We start from the raw sequence: 22,605 nt of genomic DNA, 5'->3' as shown, positions 1-22,605 counted from the left end.
TAACCTGGGTGAGTTTATTCTCATATTTCCTAGACTTCTAATTGTTTCTGTTCCAAGTGAGCAAAGTGGACACTTTTATCAAGGTAATTATGGACTCAATAAAAATGAAGGTTATCAAATCTGTATTTAAGGAAATGTAGTTAAGGAATGGATCCAGGGAAGATTTCAACTTTGCCTACAATTTAATAGCAAATCACCTAGATGTGATTAAAGCTCTGTGCTGGGAATAGAATGTTAACACACATAACACGAGCCCCCATGGACATCACTGACATTGTTAGATCCAAAAGACTGCTCAGTACCCAGGAGGAGTTAAGGGCATCCTTACAACTCGGCAGAGTTCTTTAATTAAGGAAGTAGAGGGAACCTGCCACCAGTGACAAAAACCTTCAATAAAGACAGACTGAAATCAAAGAAAGCCCAGGTATCGCTCTACAAAGAACATGGCTCCAAAAAGGTACTCTACTCTTTAGTGAGGAAACACATTGCTCAACATCTAAAGCTGGGGCTGTAGTGCAGAGCACCCATTCCAGGAGGAACTAGCCAGGCTGTGAAATAAGCCCAGGACCATCTGCCGCAGGTGGAAAGCCTGACTCAGAGGGCTCCCCGAACTGACCAGTTCCTGCAGCCCCAGAGACTCCTGACTGACCTGTGCGGTTTGAGGTCACAGATTCCGTCTGAGAGGGGAGGCGCTGGGCCGCCGGGGGCTCCAGTCCTGGTATCAGACTCTCAACAGCAACATCAGCTTTTTCTTTTGTAACAGAGCATTAAGAGAGGAGAGGAAAGGGTAAGGGAAAGGTAATCAGAAGGTTCCTTGGATGATTCTGTGAAGGCTTTCTGCTGCATGTCTCTAAAATGCCCATCTCAGGTAAGATGGAAAGCACAGTAAGTTGCTTTCTTTCTGCTGCTTCGAGTGTCTGGGCTTCACTGACAGAGCAGGCACGTGCAAGGTGAACCACGGTGGCTAGTCTCGGTGATTCTCAGTTTTTACAGATAAATGCTGAATGCGAGCTATTCAAGCAGACCTCTTACGTGTCAGAAGACATAGGCTCAAAGGCACCTTAATGTCTTCTGGTAATTGTGCTTTTCTTAAGGGATAAACTTGGGGCCAAACATGCTCTGTGCCTTGCAAAGGCCACTAGTCCACCTCAAATCCCATGCCGTGCTGTAGCTGGAGGTACTCTTTACCATGTGACATGCCCCAGCTGGAGGAACATCTCTCCGAAGGGTCATAGCATTTCTGAGTTCTAGGACTTTGTGCTCCTGTAGTACAGGGGCCCCGGACATTTTATAGGTCTTGCCTGCCTTGCGGCTGGAGCACAAGAAAATGTCAAAGCAAGCAGATCAAGCCCCTGCCCCGGATTCTACTCATAGGGCCTCAACGTGGGGCAAATGTTTTCTCAGTTACTGACACTTGGCACATACGGAGGCCTTCGAAAGAAGAATCTACTAAAGGTGAAGTCCACCTGGAAACCAACTTTTCTCATGAAGCTTTTGTAACGAAATGTGAATTTTTCCACATTCCCCTTAGTTCACAAGAGATTCACTCTAGAAATCTCAGTGTTTCAAGAATAAATAACGGCGCTGTGCTGCTGAAAGGCAGAGATAACACTTCGTTTGGGGCGATAACAAGGGAGATTAAACAGCCCTGGCTTCTGGGTTAGCACAAGGCATCACTCCAACACCAGGAGGCTTCGTGGCATTTCCGCTCCTCAGCAGGGCTATACTCAGTAGGGATCTGTTAACCAGTTAGTTGCCATTTTTGAAACAGACACACATATCATGCATGACTGAAGAAACAGAGATGATGACTTTACCAATTACAGCATCAGAAGTGCTACCAAAAGGGTCTGTCATAGGCAAGAGGTCAGGGAGCAGAAGAGAAGTGTCAGGAGATTTGAGTCCCTCGATTAGTTTTTCTAGGTTGGGCAGAGAAGTAAAGAGAAAGCAAAAATGCAATGAGATATTCAAGTAAGCCGACCATTTACCATTTTCTATACAAACACATTTTAGGGGTCAAAATTTTACATATATTCAGCATAAAAATAAATACTGCTAGTATCTTGTTAAAAATAGGCTCTCCAAGTTTAAAAATGATTATTTCCCCAAATGAAGTAGTCACTTTGTAAGGCATTCAAGATGTTGCCCTAAGTTTGTTTTTAAATTTGTGGTATAATTTACACTGAATAAAAGCCACCAATTTTAAGTGTACAATTTGATGTATTTTGACAACTGTACACATAAGCACCACGGAAATAATGAGGTAGAACAGTTCCATCACCCCAAAAAGGACCCTTGTGCCCCTCTCTAGTCAATGCCTTCCTCTTACCCCTAGACGCTGGCAGCAACTCATCTGCTTTCTGTCCTTATAGCTTTGCTTTTTCTACCATTTCCTACATAGTATGTAGTCTTTTCTGATGTCCTTCATTTAGCATAACGTTCCTGAGATTCCTCCATGTTGTGGCATACATCAGTAGTTTGTTTTATTGCTGAGTAGTGTTTCACTGTATGAATGGACCACATTTTGTTGACTCATTCATCAGCTGATGGATATTTGGTTATTTCCAGCTTTTAGCTATTAAAAATAAAGCTTCCATAAACATATGCATATAAGTCTTTGTGTATTCATATCTCTTCCTGGGCTTAGTTTTGAATCTCTCTCTTTTTTTTTTTTTTTGTCATGCATTTAGAAATGGTTTATGACTCACCAAGAGAAGCAATGAAACCACACCTAAGTTAACTTTAACAATCATTTATTGTCTGCCAACCGAGAGCTTGTGACACCCCTGGTATACTCTTATTATTAAACTGTCAAATCTCACAAAATTCACCCAAGCCTGCAGATGGATTACTTTTGATGTCTTTTGGCTAAAAAAACAAAAGGACACGAGAAGCCACCAGATTTGTCACACCTGATAACTTAATGTGTGATAACACGGACACATTAAGGATCCTTCCAAGACAACTCTTTAGCCCGATCCATCAACAACTCTACCTGTAACCTATTAAAAGTAGAGCATTAGAATAAAGTTTCTCAAGTAATTAGAAAAAAAAAGCAGAGCATTAACTTGACACAAAGTAATGAATCATAGACTCTTACAGAAAGAAGGGAATTAAGAGCTCATACTTCCTTTTACTTACAAAGAGACTGAGACCACATACATTCTATAATTTGCCCAGTTAAAGGCCTGTGAACAATGTTTTTTCTATCAGAAAAATAAACTGCCTTTAAGATAAAGCTAGAATTAAAATGTCCGAGAAAAAGAAATGCAAAGTTCAAGTATGTGTGTATGACATTTTAATGAATCTGTATTCTTCTAGGCTATCAGGAATCAAGATAAGCAAAGATGAAATAGATATTCACTGAGGGACAGAAACCAAATTTTAGGTGATCTGTAATCTAGGTGATCTATAACGACACAGATGAAACAAAATAATGGATTTTAGCGTCTTGGCAAGATAATTTGCTTTGGTACAGTTAACATACTGCAGAAAAAGCCATTTTTATACGTGAAACCAATTTACCATCTTTGAAATGTATAATATGTGGCTATCTTTGAATTAAATACCAACATGCTACATATCTCATTTATACCTAATTTTTATTGAAGGAAGGAAGGGAGGAAGGAAGCAGCCTCTCATCAGCAGGGAAAAAAAAACAGGGTTCTAACCAAGTATACAAGTATAATAACATCAGCACTAATCTTGAACTGTACAGGACATTATAAGAAAAGATGTTTAAAATATCTTGGACAATTTTCAGCATACTGGCAAAAGTAAGATGGTTTTCCCCAAAAGTCTGATTTTTCATTATTCTGAACACTAGCTTTTGTTTTATTCCCCCCACCCCGAAAGGTTCTCTCACTTAAAAAAAAAAAAAAAAAAGTAATGATCTTCTATCACTTTTAGCACTCAGATATTTGCAATCTTGTGAAGCAATGGATAAAAAGTAAAGGCCCCAACATTACTTGTTTTTCATACAGCAGTTTGTCTTGGCCTCTCCAGTGACTGGGTGTGACCCTGGGGCAGTTCCTGAAACAGATCTCCTTATCTGTAAAATACAGACACCTCCCCCTAACCTTTTTGTATTAGTCACTCAAACATCATCTCTAAGCCTTTCTCCACCCTCCCTGCCATATTAGGAACTTTCTGGAACACTGTGCTTTCGCTTCTCCGGCAGCCCTGAAGGCAGGGAAGGTTTCTTCTTAATTTCTGTGTCCCCAGTTCCTGTTCCTTCTCGTCTCTCTGTCAAATCTCTGCCTTTTGGCTTCACTGGGGAGGTGGGGAGAACAGGGGATCAATGGCAAAAAAGCAGGTCCTTCAACAAGAATCTGATTTTTAAAATTAGCCATTAGTAAAAAACATGAGGGTAAAAGGGTACGTGTGTGCATGCGTGCGTACCTGTGTTGTATCATAAGATGGAATGGGGTGGGGTTGGGGTAAACTGCCACACTCTTTTCTGCCCAAACCTCGAAGTAACAGGCTGTTCACACAGATAATCTGGATGGTCAGTGCTGCTTAGGAATATTCAAATCTTAGAACTGTGGGAGGGAGGAGCAGGGGTCAGAGTAACATCAGGCAGAAAAACAGGAGTGAGAGTCCAGGGCCGCTGCATAAGTCACGTCGGCAGCCTGTGCAAAAATGGTTTCTTTCACTCCATGGGCTCTTGCGGCTGTCGGTTACTCAGTACTGACTCCCAGGTGCTATTATAACAACGGTTGTCACTTGCATTTGTAGAGTTCAATGTCAAACATTTTCATTCACTATTCACAAAAAAACCTGGGTTTGGGAATACTGATACAGTTGAGAGTGGACATCAGAAAACGTGAGAATGCGTGACTTGCCCAAAGTCACAGATGGGACATGGTAGAGCCTGGACTTGACTTCAACGTTTCCTCCACATGCTGCCTACAGGGTGTGCTTGGCTCCATAACCAGAGGAGAAAGTGTTTTCACACAGACATGGTCCCATGCACAATGGTCAAGTTATAAAAGATATGTTAACACTGGAAGGAACTTTAGATCTTATCCAATTAGCCTTCTCATTTGCAGATGAGGAAACAGCTCCAGAGAGGTGAAGTAACTTGCCTAAGATCTTACAGCAAGTAAGCCACAGAGCTAGCTAGGACTGGGACCCAGAGCTTTATGTATAGAGATTCAATCTCCTGGTTTAACTAAGGCTTTGATTGCTTTAAAGTGTACAGACTCTTAGAAGATAAATTTTAAGCTATTACTGGTCATTTTTGGTCACTGTAAATGAAGAATGTGAGGACAGATTGTAATGGGAGGGAAAGATTGTAATGGGAGGTACGGGAGTCTGACAGTCTCTAAATCACAGCCTGGAGGCCTCCCAGGTGCATCAAGGTCTGGCTTTGATATCCTTCCTTTTATGAATTCTGGCCTCTCTCTCACATTTTTATAAAAACTCTCTGAGGCCATGTATCATCATGCCGGGGTGGGAAAGAGCAGAGAAGAGGCGGTGAATTTAGGAAACTATGCAGGAAGTGTTCTTTACATCCAAAACCTTGATCAAGTTCTACACGTATGACGAGACTTGTTGCTACATAATGAACAAAGACTTTTTAAATTTTACTTGAATCATGGGAAATGGCTTCTCTGGATGCAAAAACAAAACATATCTTCTAGGACAGTTCATACCTGAAATGCACAAAGACACACACTAATTCTCAATTATACAGAGTGACAGACGAACGAAAACCAGAAATAATTCATAAATTGTATTTTGCAATGATTTAATCCTCCTGAGAAACATTTAATCTTTTACTGTGATGCTATACATTTTCATTTGGGGTCTGCAAAATCCTCCCAAATGAATAAGCAACATGAAAGAGTCAAAGGGCCTGAGTTTAAGTTAGTTAAGTTACCTAACTTTTCTAAGCATCAGTTTCTCACCTGTAAACAGAGGATAGGAACTACTTTAAAGGGCTTTTAGGATTAAATGGGCATAGTTATCAGAATTAATGTGTGTACATGTGCATATAAATTGAAGTACTTAGGCCATAAAAGAGGATTAACATCTCCTTTAAGTAAGAGGACTAGATAGGTCAGCCGGCCACGGATGCTTGAGACTAGGTAGTGAAGGCAGGTGAAGTTCTAGATTTTACTCAAATGCCTTGGTATGAGAACAGAATAAGCAAAATTCCTTGAATAAAGTGAAGTGGGAGGTGGAGGCAGCATGGTCTAGTAGAGGAAGAAAAGGTACTGAAAGCCAGGGGACCTGGGTTCTGCACTAAGTCTATGTGGCACTTTGGGCAAATCACTGTTTCTCTCTGGATCTAAGTTTTCTTATTGATAAAATGAAGGTAAATGTAAAGGTGCTGTCCACCTCTAAAAGTTCAATCGTCCAGTGTGAGGGGAAAAACAGGAAGTACGAACTGGCGGCTTAGAAGATGGACTGCTTAGCGATGACACTGGAACTCTGAACTGGTACTGATGGCAGGGAAGAACACCTGGAGGGCTCCTCAGTGACATGGGCAGGAGCTAAAATGCGTGGCCTCAAGGTGACAGGTTGTGGGAAATGCAGAGAGCTGTTCAACGTGCAAACTCAGCCCAGACATGAGTGGCCAGGAGAACAGGGTGACGAGGTAGGGGAATATCGAAGCTTGCTCCTCATTTGAAAAAAGAACAAACTGCAATTGTTTTCTACCTTAGTGTAAAAATAATACATGTTTATTGTATAAAATCTGGGAAATACAGACAAGCTAAAGGATAAAAGTAGGAAGAGCTTCAAGATGGCGGAAGAGTAAGACGCGGAGATCACCTTCCTCCCCACAGATACATCAGAAATACATCTACACGTGGAACAGCTCCTACAGAACACCCACTGAACGCTGGCGAAAGACCTCAGACCTCCCAAAAGGAAAGAAACCCCCCACGTACCTGGGTAGGGCAAAAGAAAAAAGAATAAACAGAGATAAAAGGATAGGGACGGGACCTGAACCAGTGGGAGGGAGCTGTGAAGGAGGAAAGGTTTCTACACACTAGGAAGCCCCTTCGCGGGCGGAGACTGCGGGTGGCGGAGGGGGAAAGCTTCGGAGCTGCAGCGGAAAGCGCAGCCACAGGGGTGCGGAGGGCAAAGTGGAGAGATTCCCGAACACAGGATCAGTGCTGATCAGCACTCACCAGCCCGAGAGGCGTGTCTGCTCACCCGCCGGGGCGGGCGGGGGCTGGGAGCTGAGGCTCCGGCTTCGGTCGGTTGGCAGTGTGAACACAGCCTGAAGGGGGTTAGCGCACCATGGCTGGCCGAGAGGGAGTCCGGGAAAAAGTCTGGAGCTGCCGAAGAGGCAAGAGACTTTTTCTTGCCTCTGAGTTTCCTGGTGCGCGAGGAGAGGGGATTAAGACCGCTGCTTAAAGGAGCTCCAGAGACGGGCGCGAGCCGAGGCTAAAAGCGCGGACCCCAGAGACGGGCATGGGACGCTAAGGCTGCTGCTGCAGCCACCAAGAAGCCTGTGTGCAAGGACAGGTCACTATCCACACCCCGCTTCCGGGGAGCCTGTGCAGCCCGCCAGTGCCTGGGTCCCGGGATCCAGGGACAACTTCCCCGGGAGAACACATGGCGGGCCTCAGGCTGGTGCAACGTCATGCTGGCTTCTGCCGCCGCAGGCTCGCCCTGCATCCGTACCCCTCCCTACCCCCGGCCTGAGTGAGCCAGAGCCCCCGAATCAGCTGCTTCCTTAACCCCGTCCTATCTGAGCGAAGAACAGACGCCCTCAGGCGACCTACACGCAGAGGCGGGTCCAAATCCAAAGCTGAACCCCAGGAGCTGTGCGAACAAAGAAGAGAAAGGGAAATCTCTCCCAGCAGCCTCAGGAGCAGCGGATTAAATCTCTACAGTCAACTTGATGTACCCTGCATCTGTGGAATACCTGAATAGACAACGAATCATCCCAAATTGAGGAAGTAGACTTTGGGAGCAAAGATATATACACTTTTTTCCCTTTTTCTCTTTTCGGGAGTGTCTATGTGTATGCTTCTGTGTGTGATTTTGTCTGTATAGCTTTGCTTTTACCATTTGTCCTAGGGTTCTGTATGTCCGATTTTTTTTTTTTACTCTTTAAAATTTTTTTGCTTAATAATTATTTTTTATTTTAATAACATTATTTTATTTTATTTTACCTCTTTCTCTCTCTCTCTCTCTCTCTCTCTTTCTATTTTTTTTCTCCCTTTTTTCTCCCTTTCTGAGCCGTGTGGATGAAAGGCTCTTGGTGCTCCAGCCAGGCATCAGGGCTGTGCCACTGAGGTGGGAGAACCAAGTTCAGGACACTGGTCCACAAGAGACCTCCCAGCTCCATGTAATATCAAATGGCAAAAATCTCCCAGAGACCTCCATCTCAACGCCAAGACCCAGCTCCACTCACCGACCAGCAAGTTACAGTGCTGGACACCCTATGCCAAACGACTAGCAAGACAGGAACACAACCCCACCCATTAGCAGAGAGGCTGCCCAAAATCATAATAAGGCCACAGACACCCCAAAACACACCACCAGACGTGGACCTGCTCACCAGAAAGACAAGATCCAGCCTCATCCACCAGAACGCAGGCACTAGTCCCCTCCACCAGGAAGCCTACACAACCCACTGATCCAACCTTAGCCAGTGGGGGACAGACACCAATAACAACAGGAACTACGAACCTGCAGCCTGTGAAGAGGAGACCCCAAACACAGTAAGTTAAGCAAAATGAGAAGACAGAGAAACACACAGCAGGTGAAGGAGTAAGGCAAAAACCCACCAGACCTAACAAATGAAGAGGAAATAGGCAGTTTTCCTGAAAAAGAATTCAGAATAATGATAATAAAGATGATCCAAAATCTTGGAAATAGAAGAGAGAAAATACAAGAAACGTTTAACAAGGACCTAGAAGAACTAAAGAGCAAACAAACAGTGATGAAGAACACAATAAATGAAATTAAAAATTCTCTAGAAGGGATCAATAGCAGAATAACTGAGGCAGAAGAACGGATAAGTGACCTGGAAGATAAAATAGTGGAAATAGGGCTTCCCTGGTGGCACAGTGGTTGAGAGTCTGCCAGCTGATGCAAGGGATGCGGGTTCATGCCCTGGTCTGGGAAGATCCCACATGCAGTGGAGCGGCTGGGCCCATGAGCCATGGCCGCTGAGCCTGCGCGTCCAGAGCCTGTGCTCCGCAACGGGAGAGGCCACAACAGTGAGAGGCCCGCGTACCGCAAAACAAACAAACAAACAAACAAAAAATAGTGGAAATAACTACTGCAGAGCAGAATAAAGAAAAAAGAATGAAGAGAATTGAGGACAGTCTCACAGACCTCTGGAACAACATTAAACGCAACAACCTTCGAATTATAGGGGTCCCAGAAGAAGAAGAGAAAAAGAAAGGGACTGAGAAAATATTTGAAGAGATTATAGTTGAAAACTTTCCTAATATGGGAAAGGAAATAGTTAATCAAGTTCAGGAAGCACAGAGAGTCCCATACAAGATAAATCCAAGGAGAAAGACACCAAGACACATATTAATCAAACTATCAAAAATTAAATACAAAGAACAAATATTAAAAGCAGCAAGGGAAAAACAACAAATAACACACAATGGAATCCCCATAAGGTTAACAGCTGATATTTCAGCAGAAACTCTGCAAGCCAGAAGGGAGTGGCAGGACATATTTAAAGTGATGAAGGAGAAACACCTACAGCCAAGATTACTCTACCCAACAAGGATCTCATTCAGATTTGATGGAGAAATTAAAACCTTTACAGACAAGCAAAAGCTAAGAGAATTCAGCACCACAAAACCAGCTTTACAACAACTGCTAAAGGAACTTCTCTAGGCAAGAAACACAAGAAAAGGAAAAGACCTACAATAATGAACCCAAAACAATTAAGAAAATGGGAATAGGAACATACATATCGATAATTACCTTAAATGTAAATGGATTAAATGCTCCCACCAAAAGACGTACACTGGCTGAATGCATACAAAAACAAGACCTATATATATGCTGTCTACAAGAGACCCACGTCAGACCTAGGGACACATACACACTGAAAGTGAGGGGATGGAAAAAGATATTCCATGCAAATGGAAATCAAAAGAAAGCTGGAGTAGCAATTCTCATATCAGACAAAACAGACTTTAAAATAAAGACTATTACAAGAGACAAAGAAGGACACTACATAATGATCAAGGGATCAATCCAAGAAAATATAACAATTGTAAATATTTATGCACCCAACATAGGAGCACCTCAATACATAAGGCAAATACTAACAGCCATAAAAGGGGAAATTGACAGTAACACATTCATAGTAGGGGACTTTAACACCCCACTTTCACCAATGGACAGATAGATCATCCAAAATGAAAATAAATAAGGAAACACAAGCTTTAAATGATACATTAAACAAGATGGACTTAATTGATACTTATAGGACATTCAATCCAAAAACAACAGAATATACATTCTTCTCAAGTGCTCATGGAACATTCTCCAGGATAGATCATATCTTGGGTCACAAATCAAGCCTTGGTAAATTTAAGAAAAATGAACTCGTATCATGTATCTTTTCCGACCACAATGCTATGAGACTAGATATCAATTACAGGAAAAAATCTGTAAAAAATACAAACACATGGAAGCTAAACAATACACTACTTAATACCAAGAGATAACTTAAGAAATCAAAGAGGAAATCAAAAAATACCTAGAGGGCTTCCCTGGTGGTGCAGTGGTTGAGAGTCCACCTGCTGATGCAGGGGACACGGGTTCGTGCCCCAGTCCAGGAAGATCCCGTATGCCGCAGAGCGGCTGGGCCCGTTAGCCATGGCCGCTGGGCCTGCGCGTCTGGAGCCTGTGCTCCTCAACGGGAGAGGCCACAACAGTGAGGCCCGTGGACCGCAAAAACAAAAACAAAAACAAAAACACCTAGAAACAAATAACAATGAAAACACGACGACGCAAAACCTATCGGATGCAGCAAAAGCAGTGCTAAGAGGGAAGTTTATAGCAATACAATCCTACCTTAAGAAACAAGAAACATCTCAAATAAACCACCTAACCTTACACCTAAAGCAATTAGAGAAAGAAGAACAAAAAAACCCCAAAGTTAGCAGAAGGAAAGAAATCGTAAAGATCAGAAATAAATGAAAAAGAAATGAAGGAAACAATAGCAAAGATCAATAAAACTAAAAGCTGGTCATTTGAGAAGCTAAACAAAATTGATAAACCATTAGCCAGACTCATCAAGAAAAAAAGGGAGAAGACTCAAATCAATAGAATTAGAAATGAAAAAGGAGTAGTAACAACTGACACTGAAGAAATACAAAAGATCATGAGAGATTACTACAAGCAACTCTATGCCAATAAAATGGACAACCTGGAAGAAATGGACAAATTCTTAGAAATGCACAACCTTCTGAGACTGAACCAGGAAGAAACAGAAAATATGAACAAACCAATCACAAGCACTGAAACTGAAACTGTGATTAAAAATCTTCCAACAAACAAAAGCCCAGGACCAGATGGCTTCAGAGGCGAATTCTATTGAACATTAGGGAAGAGCTAACACCTATCCTTCTCAAACTCTTCCAAAATATAGCAGAGGGAGGAACACTCCCGAATTCATGCTATGAAACCACCATCACCCTGATACCAAAACCAGACAAAGATGTCACAAAGAAAGAAAAGTACAGGCCAATATCACTGATGAACATAGATGCAAAAATCCTCAACAAAATACTAGCAAACAGAATCCAACAACACATTAAAAGGCTCATACACCATGATCAAGTGGGGTTCATCCCAGGAATGCAAGGATTCTTCAATATACGCAAATCAATCAATGTGATACACCATATTAACAAACTGAAGGAGAAAAACCATATGATCGTCTCAATAGATGCAGAGAAAGCTTTCGACAAAATTCAACACCCATTTATGATAAAAACCCTCCAGAACGTAGGCACAGACAGAAACTTCCTCAACATAATAAAGGCCATATATGACAAACCCACAGCCAACATCATCCTAAATGGTGAAAAACTGAAACCATTTCCACTAAGATCAGGAAGAAGACAAGGTTGTCCACTCTCACCACTATTATTCCACATCATTTTGGAAGTTTTAGCCACAGCAATCAGAGAAGAAAAAGAAATAAAAGGAATCCAAATCAGAAAAGAAGAAGTAAAGCTGTCACTGCTTGCAAATAACATGATACTATACATAGAGAATCCTAAAGATGCTACCAGAAAACTACTACAGCTAATCAATGAATTTGGTAAAGTAGCAGGATACAAAATTAATACACAGAAATCTCTGGCATTCCTATACACTAATGATGAAAAATCTGAACGTGAAATTAAGAAAACACTCCCATTTACCACTGCAACAAAAAGAATAAAATATCTAGGGATATACCTACCTAAGGAGAGAAAAGACCTGTATGCAGAAAACTAGAAGACACAGATGAAAGAAATTAAAGATGATACAAGTAGATGGAGAGGTAGACCATGTTCTTGGATTGGAAGAATCAACATTGTGAAAATTACTCTACTACCCAAAGCAATCTACAGATTCAATGCAATCCCTATCAAACTACAAGTGGCATTTTTCACAGAACTAGAACAAAAAATTTCACAGTTTATATGGAAACACAAAAGACCCCAAATAGCTAAAGCAATCTTGAGAAGAAAAAATGGAGCTGGAGGAATCAGGCTCCCTGACTTCAGACTATACTACAAAGCTACAGTAATCAAGACAATATGGTCCTGGCACAAAAACAGTAACATAGATCAATGGAACAGGATAGAAAGCCCAGAGATAAACCCACGCACATATGGTCACCTTGTCTTTGATAAAGGAGGCAGGAATGTACAGTGGAGAAAGGACAGCCTCTTCAATAAGTGGTGCTGGGAAAACTGGACAGGTACATGTAAAAGTATGAAATTAGAACACTCCCTAACACCATACACAAAAGTAAACTCAAAATGGATTAAAGACCTAAATTTAAGGCCAGACACTATCAAAATCTTAGAGGAAAACATAGGCAGAACACTCGACGACATAAATCACAGCAAGATCCTTTTTGACCCACCTCCTAGAGAAATGGAAATAAAAACAAAAATAAACAAATGGGACCTAATGAAACTTCAAAGCTTTTGCACAGCAAACGAAACCATAAAGAAGATGAAAAGACAACCCTCAGAATGGGAGAAAATACTTGCAAATGAAGCAACTGACAAAGGATTAATCTCCAAAATTTACAAGCAGCTCATGCAACTCAATATCAAAAAAACAATCAACCCAATCCAAAAATGGGCAGAAGACCTAAACAGACATTTCTCCAAAGAAGATATACAGTCTGCCAACAAACACATGAAAGAATGCTCAACATCATTAATCATTAGAGAAATGCAAAGCAAAATGAGGTATCATCTCACACCGGTCAGAATGGCCATCATCAAAAAATCTACTAACAATAAATGCTGGAGTGGGTGTGGAGAAAAGGGAACCCTCTTGCACTGCTGGTGGGAATGTGAATTGGTACAGCCACTATGGAGAACAGTATGGAGGTTCCTTAAAAAACTAAAAATAGAACTACCATACGACCCAGCAATCCCACTACTGGGCATATATCCTGAGAAAAGCATAATTCAAAAAGAGACATGTACCAAAATATTCACTGCAGCTCTATTTACAATAGCCAGGACATGGAAGCAACCTAAGTGTCCATCAACAGATGAATGGATAAAGAAGATGTGGGCACTATATACAATGGAATATTACTCAGCCATAAAAAGGAATGAAATTGAGTTATTTGTAGTGAGGTGGATGGACCTAGAGTCTGTCATACAGAGTGAAGTAAGTCAGAAAGAGAGAAACGAATACCGTATGCTAATACATATATATGGAATCTAAAAAAAAAAAAAAAAAGAAAGAAAAAAAAAGGTCAGAAGAACCTAGGGGCAAGATGCGAATAAAGATGCAGACCTACTAGAGAATGGACTTGAGGATACGAGGAGGGGGAAGGGTAAGCTGGGACAAAGTGAGAGAGTGGCATGGACACATATACACTACCAAACGTAAAATAGATAGCTAGTGGGAAGCAGCCGCATAGCAGAGGGAGATCAGCTCGGTGCTTCGTGACCACCTACAGGGGTGGGATAAGAGGGTGGGAGGGAGGGAGATGCAAGAGATATGGTGACATACGTATAACTGATTCACTTTGTTATAAAGCAGAAACTAACACACCATTGTAAAGCAATTATACTGCAATAAAGATGTTAAAAAAATTATACTCCAATAAAGATGTTAAAAAATAGAAAAAAGGATGAAAATAAAACTACCCATAATTTCCCTTGTAGAGACAGTCACTATTGAGTTTTTAACAAATGCTCTTCCAACCTTTTCCTATAAACTCTGAACGTTCAATAAATATTTAAGCATACTCATGTGCTCTTCAGACAATGTATTAGAAAAGAATTGCTAAGTCAATAAGGAAGTAAAATCTTAAAGGCCACGCTGTCCTCCCTGAAAGCTGTACTAACTGCTACTCCCACTAGCAGGATCTGAGTGTGTCCATTTTCTGATACCTTCACCAAGCCTGAGGTGGTAGCTTTTTTTCATCTTTACCAATCTGACAGCAGAAGCTGCAGCACCTCACTGCTTTATAATTGGTACTTCTTGGATTCATCATGATGGTGAACCCTTAGAAAAATAGTATTTCCTGATAATTCATCTTTTGTCCTTTGTGAATTGTCTGCTCCTATTTTTCTGTTGGTGTGATTTTCTTATCACATTCCCAGTACTATAATCAGTTCTTTCTCAAGTCTCTAGGGTTCCCAAATAAAACTGAGTCAGGTTAAGAGCTTGGAAAAGCGCTGAAATCATGGTTAAAAGACTGAGAAGGTGGACCCCTGAAGAAAAATGGATGCAGAATTAGTTAGCCTGGACCGTGGAAACCGAGAGTGCTTTTAAAGGAGAGGATTGTTAGTACTTTGAAATGAAGGGGGGAATGAAAGGGTCTTCTCTTCTGAGCATCTCCCCTCTCCTTAAACATAAGTCAAATGGCGTGAGGGATTAGGGGAAGAGAGGAGGGGGCAGCTGCTAGAGTTGGAGACAGGGATTAATCCATTTCAGATTCTCATACCGCTCCTCTCAAGACTTAGTAACTGAAAATATAAATCACAGAAAAGGGTACAAATCCTTCATAAACCAGTCTAAGGCCAGACAGTCAGAACCACTTCCTGGCAGGAGACCAGGATATACTGCAAGTTGTGAGCTTTTTCTCTTTTAAAATATCAAAGATGAGGGTAGATATCTATTTATACAGGCTCGTAGGACTAAGGGCTTGCTCACGGCCCATTGCAACCCTAGTTAGGACTACGGCTATGAGGACTAAAGCAGACTGAACTTACAGACATGGAAGAGCCAGATGCAAGCCCCATCGATAAAGATGATTTGGCTGCTACAGCTTTGTGGTTCTGGAAATTTACGTCTTGTCTAACTTGGGGTGTAAGCCCTGATGTCTTGTAATGAGAGATGCTGTTTTTAGAATTTTGTTGCTCTAGCTCCTATCACTGAGAAACCAGACACTAAACCACCTGTGACATCTGCAAGCTGGAATCAAAAGTCAACCACCATGACCCATTCATTCCGAGTCCATTTTACAGAACTGAATCCGTGGGAGGAAAAACTTTCCAGAGTAAAGACACATACTCTGATCAACCTTGGACTTTTAAAATATCACAAGACAGCAATTGGAAGTGAGGGAGATGCCAAGCAAATAGCTCTGAGAGGAATGCCTATCTTGACAACAAAGCACTGAGAAAACACAGCTCCTCTTGCTTACTTTTCAAGAGAACACGGAGTGCCATAAGCCAAGAAGTACTTTTTTAAAAACAGTTGTTAATTCTAGGAAGGGCACTTACGGGGCAACTAATGCATTCTTGCTCAGTCTTGTGGAACACTGATGTTGAAAGGTCAGTATTAAGGGGTTGCTATAAAAATCTTTTCCTCAAACTCTGAGAACTGCTGGCGGGAATGTAAAAGGGTATAGTCACTGTGGAAAACAGTACGGCAGTTCCTCAAAAAATTAAAAATAGCGTTAGGTTCTAGTAATTCTATTTCTGGGTATGTACCTCAAAGAGTCTTGAGTTTTGAAGAGATATTTGCACACTCACGTTCAAAGAAGCATTATTCACAGTACCCAAAAGATAGAAGCAACCCATGTGTTAACTGACAGATGGATAAACAAAACACAACAGAGTATTATTCAGCTTTAAAAAGAAATTCTGACATATGCTACAACATGTACGAACCATGAGGACATTATGTTAAGTGAAAAGAGCCAGTCACAAAAGAACAAATACTGTGTAATTCCACTTATATGAGGCACCTACAGTAGTCAAATTCATAGAGACAGAAAGTAGAATGGTGGTTGCCAGGGGTTGGGGGGAGAGAGGAACGGAGAGGTACTGTTTAATAGGCAGAGTTTCGATTTTGCAAAATGAAAACAAGTTCTGTGGATGCATGGTGGTGATGGCTGTAAACAATATAAATGTACTTGAGGCCACTGAACTGTCCACTTTAAAATGGGAAATTTTGTGTTACATATACTTTACCACAATTTTTTAAAATGATTAAATCTTTCCACCAATTTTCAGAGAAAATTCCTCAATCTTCTCTACCATTTTTTTAAACCTTTGATACCACCTATAGCTTATCTGTTCCCTAATACAAATAAAAGGCAGAATAAATGAACACACAGCATATGAGCATCAGTGAAATACTTTGAGGCTCCCTAGAGCTAGGCTTCGTGTGGCAGCTTTATGAGCACACAAATGCTCGGCTGTGATTTTTTTATGCCAGATTTTCTAAGAAAATTTGTTTTACAATGCTTTGGAAAAGAAAAATACTCCTTAAAAAAGAAAGAAAAACACCTCCAATTATCCAGTGTCCCTTCACTTAGAGTTTAACAATGGCTGATATCAAGGAATTCTACTTTGATGGCTCTGAGTTGTGCAAAGGTCATAGGTCATAAGAGCCAGTTTCATGTCTGTAAGACAAAAATACCATTGCTAAGACTTCTTGATAACTAGGACTGCGCCCCTGGGAATAAGGGCCTGGAACCAAAGCTGTTATAGCACTTCCTATCTTTATACTAATTCAGAGTTCCCAAAGCAATTTCAAATACATGATTTCATCTGAGCCACACAAGCCAGTCCGCAGGTAGGTTCTACTATGGCCAATGCTGAGGAGGGGGAGAACACAGAGTTTGAGTGATTTGACCAAAATCACTTAGCTACTAAGTGGCTAGAACCAAGCTCTTACAAGTTCAAATCCATTCTTGTATCTCCCTAACCCTTAAATTTAGCTCTCTAGTCAAAGGATTTATTGAGCTGGGATCTGTCCCCAAACGACCCCTCGCTGTGTGGGTGCTGTGAGCCACCAGGAAGAAGGAGCACAGTCACAGCAGCACTAAGGCCTCACTTCCCTACTCACGAAGAGAGAGATTACTGGACATACCCACCGGTCAGTATTATTTCTGGCTCAAAGGAAATCATATGTGAAAACATTTAAAAAGCATAAAATAAAATGTTAAGTCACAAAAGGCATAGTTGTCAGGAGGCTAAGGTTCCATGATTCTCACCATCAGGAAGGCTGAGTGTGGGAGGGAAGCATGTATGTAAACCCAACCAACCAACCAACACACCTGACCGGTGTCCACCACCGGTGGAGGGAGTGACAAACTGCTTGCTTTGAGGGGCAGGAGACAAACCTGCAGTCTGCCAAGGTACCAGAGACCGCAGACTCTCGGCCCTTTCCTCACTCGGGCATTTCAAGATGCTGAGGAAGGATACAGGGATAAAGGAGCTATATAACAATGTGCTACAGGCTGGGCATATAACAGTAAATAAGGTAATCAAAGACACAGTGGTCACATGCCATACTTAGCCCAGATTCTGGAGAGCATCATGAAAGGAGGAGCTGAACAATCTGCTGAGCTTACCTACTACTTTCATCCCAGGGTTTGGCAGCTTCCTGACATGTGGGCTGTGCCTCTGTTTATGCCCCCTCAAGAGTGGGAAGGAGGCCTGGCTAGGGGTTGGCAGACTCAGAGGCGGAAGGCTATGGAGATAGTAGTCTGGTGTTTGGTAGCTGGGGAAGGAAATGGAGGGTAATGGGGCTGCCAAAAGCCTTTCGGCCTCAGGTTTCATTTACTTCATTCATCTAATCTGCAAATACTCACTGAGTGCCAGCTACACCCCACAGTGTTCTCAGCATTAACAGTACACTGGTAAATAAGACAGACAAGGTCCCTCCCTCAGGACACTGGCATTCTGGTGGAGAAAGAGGAATGAACAAGTAGAAACAGACAATGTCATGATAAATGCTAGGAAGAAAAAAGCCACGGGGTGTGAGTGACAGTGCCCGTGGGACCACGTCGGGCCTCTCCGAGAAGACAGCAATTAAGCAGAGACCCAAATGTCAAATGACAAGAAGGAAAAGCTTTCCAGGCAGAGTACCAGAAAGTGCAAAGGCCCTGATGTGGGAATAAGCTTAGCTTAGCTTATTGGAGGAAAGACTGAAGGGAAGAATGCTATGAGCTCAGGTTAGAAGGGTAGCCAAGGGCCAGACTAGTCAGGGTCTTGTAGGTATGGTAAGAAGCCTGGATTTTGTGCTCAGTGATTTGAGAATTCACTGGACTGCAAAGGAGTGACATGTCTGATTTATGCTTTCATCCTCTGGCTTGTGCCAAGAGGTCACCCTTCCAGTTCTGCAGTCCATGGGCTATCTAGGTAAGAGCAAGGCATGGACCAAAAGGGGTACCAAAGGGAGAAGGCCTCAATAATCCCTTTTTCCTTGTCTGATATTATGACTGCCACAAAAGGGAGGAAAAAGAAGCCAGTGGGCCCTAGCTCGAGTTTACAGCCCATCCTTTCTAGCCTTCTGCTTGAAACTGGCCTGTCTTGGCCCTGCTGGGCATGCCTGATGAATGCAACAGAGAAAAGGACCTCTGTTGATTCTTTCTTCTCTTTTCTTTAACTACCCTATCCTGAATCATTCCCTAGTGACTTTAGATATTTTTGACCTACCTCCAGGTCCAGCAAGCTACAAAGTTACACAATACTACCTGATCAGGGCAAATTTCTTCTTCCTCTTAGAAGGGTCAACAAACTACTTAAAGAAATAAAAACTATCTTGGGAACCTAGCTGTGGTCTGTCTTAGTAAGTAGAGGATATGCACATCACAATCACTTCCGATCTTAAGGCAATCAATCAAATAAATCCCTCTGACATTTTGGGAGAGAAGAGAAACCAAGCAGATTCTTTTAGTTTAAGACTTTTAGTTTAAGAAATCGACAGGGGTAAGAATGGGAGAAAAGAAAAAACTATCAGCAGCAAAATGACTGTCAGCTGTTTCTAAGGAGCTGGATCTATTTGCTTTTTCAAAGAGACTGAAAAAGAAGAGAAAGGGTGGCTTCTGTTCCTCACATTCTGCTCCCCTTCCCCCAAAAGGATGGGGAGGGGAGCGCGAAGAGAAATCTTTGGCATTCACGAACTCCAAATGGAAAGCATCCAATGATATTGTTTCAAAAGCTATTTCAATCAGATCACACTAACCGTTTCTTACTTTTTTAGACTGCTTACTTAAAAATCGGTACAGAGCAGACAGTAGGGGAGATTAGAATTACTTATTTCGATGACGAAGAGTCAAGCCCAGATAGTGGAAGGTAGTGGAACCGAGGTCTCCTGACTCACACTCCCTATCAAATTTTATTATGTATTTGTATCTTTTAAAAATAAAAGCACATTATAGCAAAATAGGAACAGGAAGTCACTCATAATCCAATCATTATACTACACCATTAGCATTTTGTTCCTTCTATCATAGGCTTATAGGTTCCCCGCCCCCTTGTTATAATCACACTGAACTAATGCTCTTTGCGATACACAGGCCCTTTATATTACCATTAACACAGTCAAGGATATGAAACTTGAGACTGATATGATGTGGAATACAACTTGGTATAATCTGAGCTGAATTTATTATCTTTGCTAAGGACTAGTGACCCCACAAGGGAATTTTGCCCCTCTTATTGAGACAGTAAAAATATACAACAGCACCTATTAACAGGTATTGGAATTCAGGTCCTTTTCCTGGAGTGTTTAAAACAGAACTCTCAAGAAGCCCCGGGATGTAACTTAACTTCAGATCAGTTTTATTTACCTACCTGGTGCATCAGGTACTTGAAGAGGAATGAAAGGATCAGATACACTTAGAAGAGGAAGGCTAGAATCCACAGTCTGCCCACCCTTCCTTTTTTCAGCTGGAATTGGTTGGAGGGGAAGGAAGGATCAAGAAGAGAGAGAAAAAAAGAGAAAAGCAGAAAACATCAAGTAAATCCAGATGTACTTACCATCTATTAACCCAACTCAAATTATAGAGTAAGTCTAAATTTAGAGGCAGAATAAAGAAATATGAGTGGATATAATTCAATGTAATAGCAAAGTATGTCTAAGATGTACAGTCTGGTCCTTGCAACGTAGTCTGAGATGCAATTAATGGTAAAAGTAGGCTAGTCGTACATCTGAAATTCCACGTCTTCCTTGGATACTGCAGTCTATAGTGATCTCTTTCAGAATTCCTACTGCAATTACTACTATCCTTATCACACATTTTGGTAGGTAAACAAACTTTGTCTATTTTGTAACTTAGAATATGTGTATAGGTACTTCCTATGTGCCCATTTCCCTCTTGAGGTCCTTTAGGGACTGAGTCCTATTCTATCACCATAGGTCAAATGTAGTGCTAGGTAGACACAAAGAGACAGAAGCAGATTTCTTCCCTATTGGAAGGTTAGATAAACCCTAACCTTTGGACTACATCTACCATACTATTGGCATTCATCCTATATTTGGCAAACTTCTAGATTTACAGAAATCTATACACCCTATGGAATATCAGAGCCTGAAGGGATCTCAGCACTTTCTATCATAATTTTTTTATTTTCCAGAAAAAAAAGTGAAGCCCAGAAGTTAAGAGACTAGACAGAGGTCCACCAGCAGACCCAGGATCAAAACACAGGTCTCCTGGCTCCGTCTTTACCATTCTTTACCTTGCATTTTAATAATGAGTTAGTTCCTGAATTAAAATCTAATTTAGCCTTTTATAAAGTGGATTAAAAAGAACCTTTTAATTTTCAAGTAATTGTAGAATCATAGGAAGTTGCAGTACATAGAACTCTGTGAACCCTTCAACCATCTTCCCCCAGTGGTGAGTTCTTATACAACCATAGTTCAATATCACTGACATCAGGGCAATTCTGTTAACTAAACTCTATTCAGTTTTCACATGTACTCACATTTGTGTGTGTGTGTTTGTGTGTTTATAGTTCCTTGCTATTGGATTCACCAATGTTTAAATCTTTTATAATTTTCTTTGCATACATCAATTTTATTGTATGTATTTGTGTTTCTCTTTTTCTTGGTAATTCTAGCTAGAGATTTGCTATTTTATTACCTTTCAAAGACAACTCTATAGAACTACTCTTTTTCTGTTGTCTAATTCTTTATCTTTTGCCTTTATCTTTTTGATTACAGTTTCCTATTTTTCTTAGGTTCACTTTTGCTGATTTCAAGAACACATAGTAAATTTTTTTTTAATTCTTTAAAAAAAAGTATTTAGAGTATTTAATTCTTTAAAAAAAAGTATTTAATTTTTTTATTAAAAAAAATTTGAAACTATAGATGATTTTCTAGGACATTATTACTAAATTTGCCTTATTATGAGGCAGAAAACCTGAGAGAGGAAGTTCTAGAGCCAGAGGGTCGGTGTCCCAGCTCTGCCACTTACTAGCTATGTGACCCTGGGAAAGAGACTAGCCTGTGCTCAGTTACCTCAACCATAACTGATGGGGGGATGATGTGGCAACCTCGGAGGGTTGTTGAGAGGGTCAGATGAGATAATACTTGCATAGGACAAATGACAAATTGGGAGAAAAGTTTACAATATGACACATGAAGAGCTCTTACATATTAATAAGAACAAAATAAACACAGCACATTAAAAAAAAAAAAAAAGGACATGAACAACACAAATCCCAAAAGAAATAAAAATGGCCAGTAAACAATGTCCTCTGTCTGCAGCCTCTGAGCTGGTCTGTCTGGGAAAAACAGGTGAAAATTACTCATTCACTGTTGACTGAAATAAAATTTGTATAGCATTCTTGGAGGGCAATTTGGAAATATGCACCAAAAGCCTTAATTACACATATCTTTTGATTTAGCAAATAATCCCCTAAAAGCTATCTTAAAGAAATTTTAAAGGATATGAATAAAAATTTGGCTTCAAGAATGTTTATGTGGTGAAAATTAGTAACAACCTAAGTATTAATCAAAGGGGATGTTAAATACAATGTTATTGTTCTTCCATTAAAAATCATGTTGTAGATTAGTATTTATTGAAGTGGGAACTACTAACTCCCATAGAACGTTTACAGAATGAATAACAAACTCCTGCATAATACCCAAGAGAAAATACTGCAGAGGCCATATTATCACAATGCAATGAAAATATATCCTAAATAACTCTAGGGTAAAGAAATC

General features: G+C 41.0%; 1 protein-coding gene across 15 annotated transcripts in view; it reads right to left on the bottom strand.

The window, feature by feature from the left end:
* Positions 1-22,605, bottom strand: part of AAK1 (AP2 associated kinase 1) — a 167,767-nt gene that overhangs the window by 18,650 nt on the left and 126,512 nt on the right. For 9 of the 15 annotated variants that reach the window (XR_012325663.1, XM_073791281.1, XM_033838361.2 and 6 more), the window contains one exon: positions 20,232-20,327. The exons of 4 other annotated variants lie outside the window; for them this stretch is intronic. Coding sequence is in view for 10 of the 11 variants with exons in the window: in XM_073791281.1 (XP_073647382.1) it covers positions 20,232-20,327 (96 nt within the window). In the remaining variant the exon portion in view is untranslated. Of the gene's footprint in view, positions 1-649; positions 1,920-20,231; positions 20,328-22,605 lie in introns of those variants that run through there. 2 more of the 15 variants (XM_019942707.3, XM_073791287.1) reach the window with 2 other exon arrangements.

This window comes from Tursiops truncatus, chromosome 14, assembly GCF_011762595.2.
Source record: "Tursiops truncatus isolate mTurTru1 chromosome 14, mTurTru1.mat.Y, whole genome shotgun sequence".
Lineage (NCBI taxonomy): Eukaryota > Metazoa > Chordata > Mammalia > Artiodactyla > Delphinidae > Tursiops > Tursiops truncatus.
The sequence above is the reverse complement of the archived record's forward strand: the minus strand, read 5'-3'. Positions and strand labels throughout refer to the sequence as shown.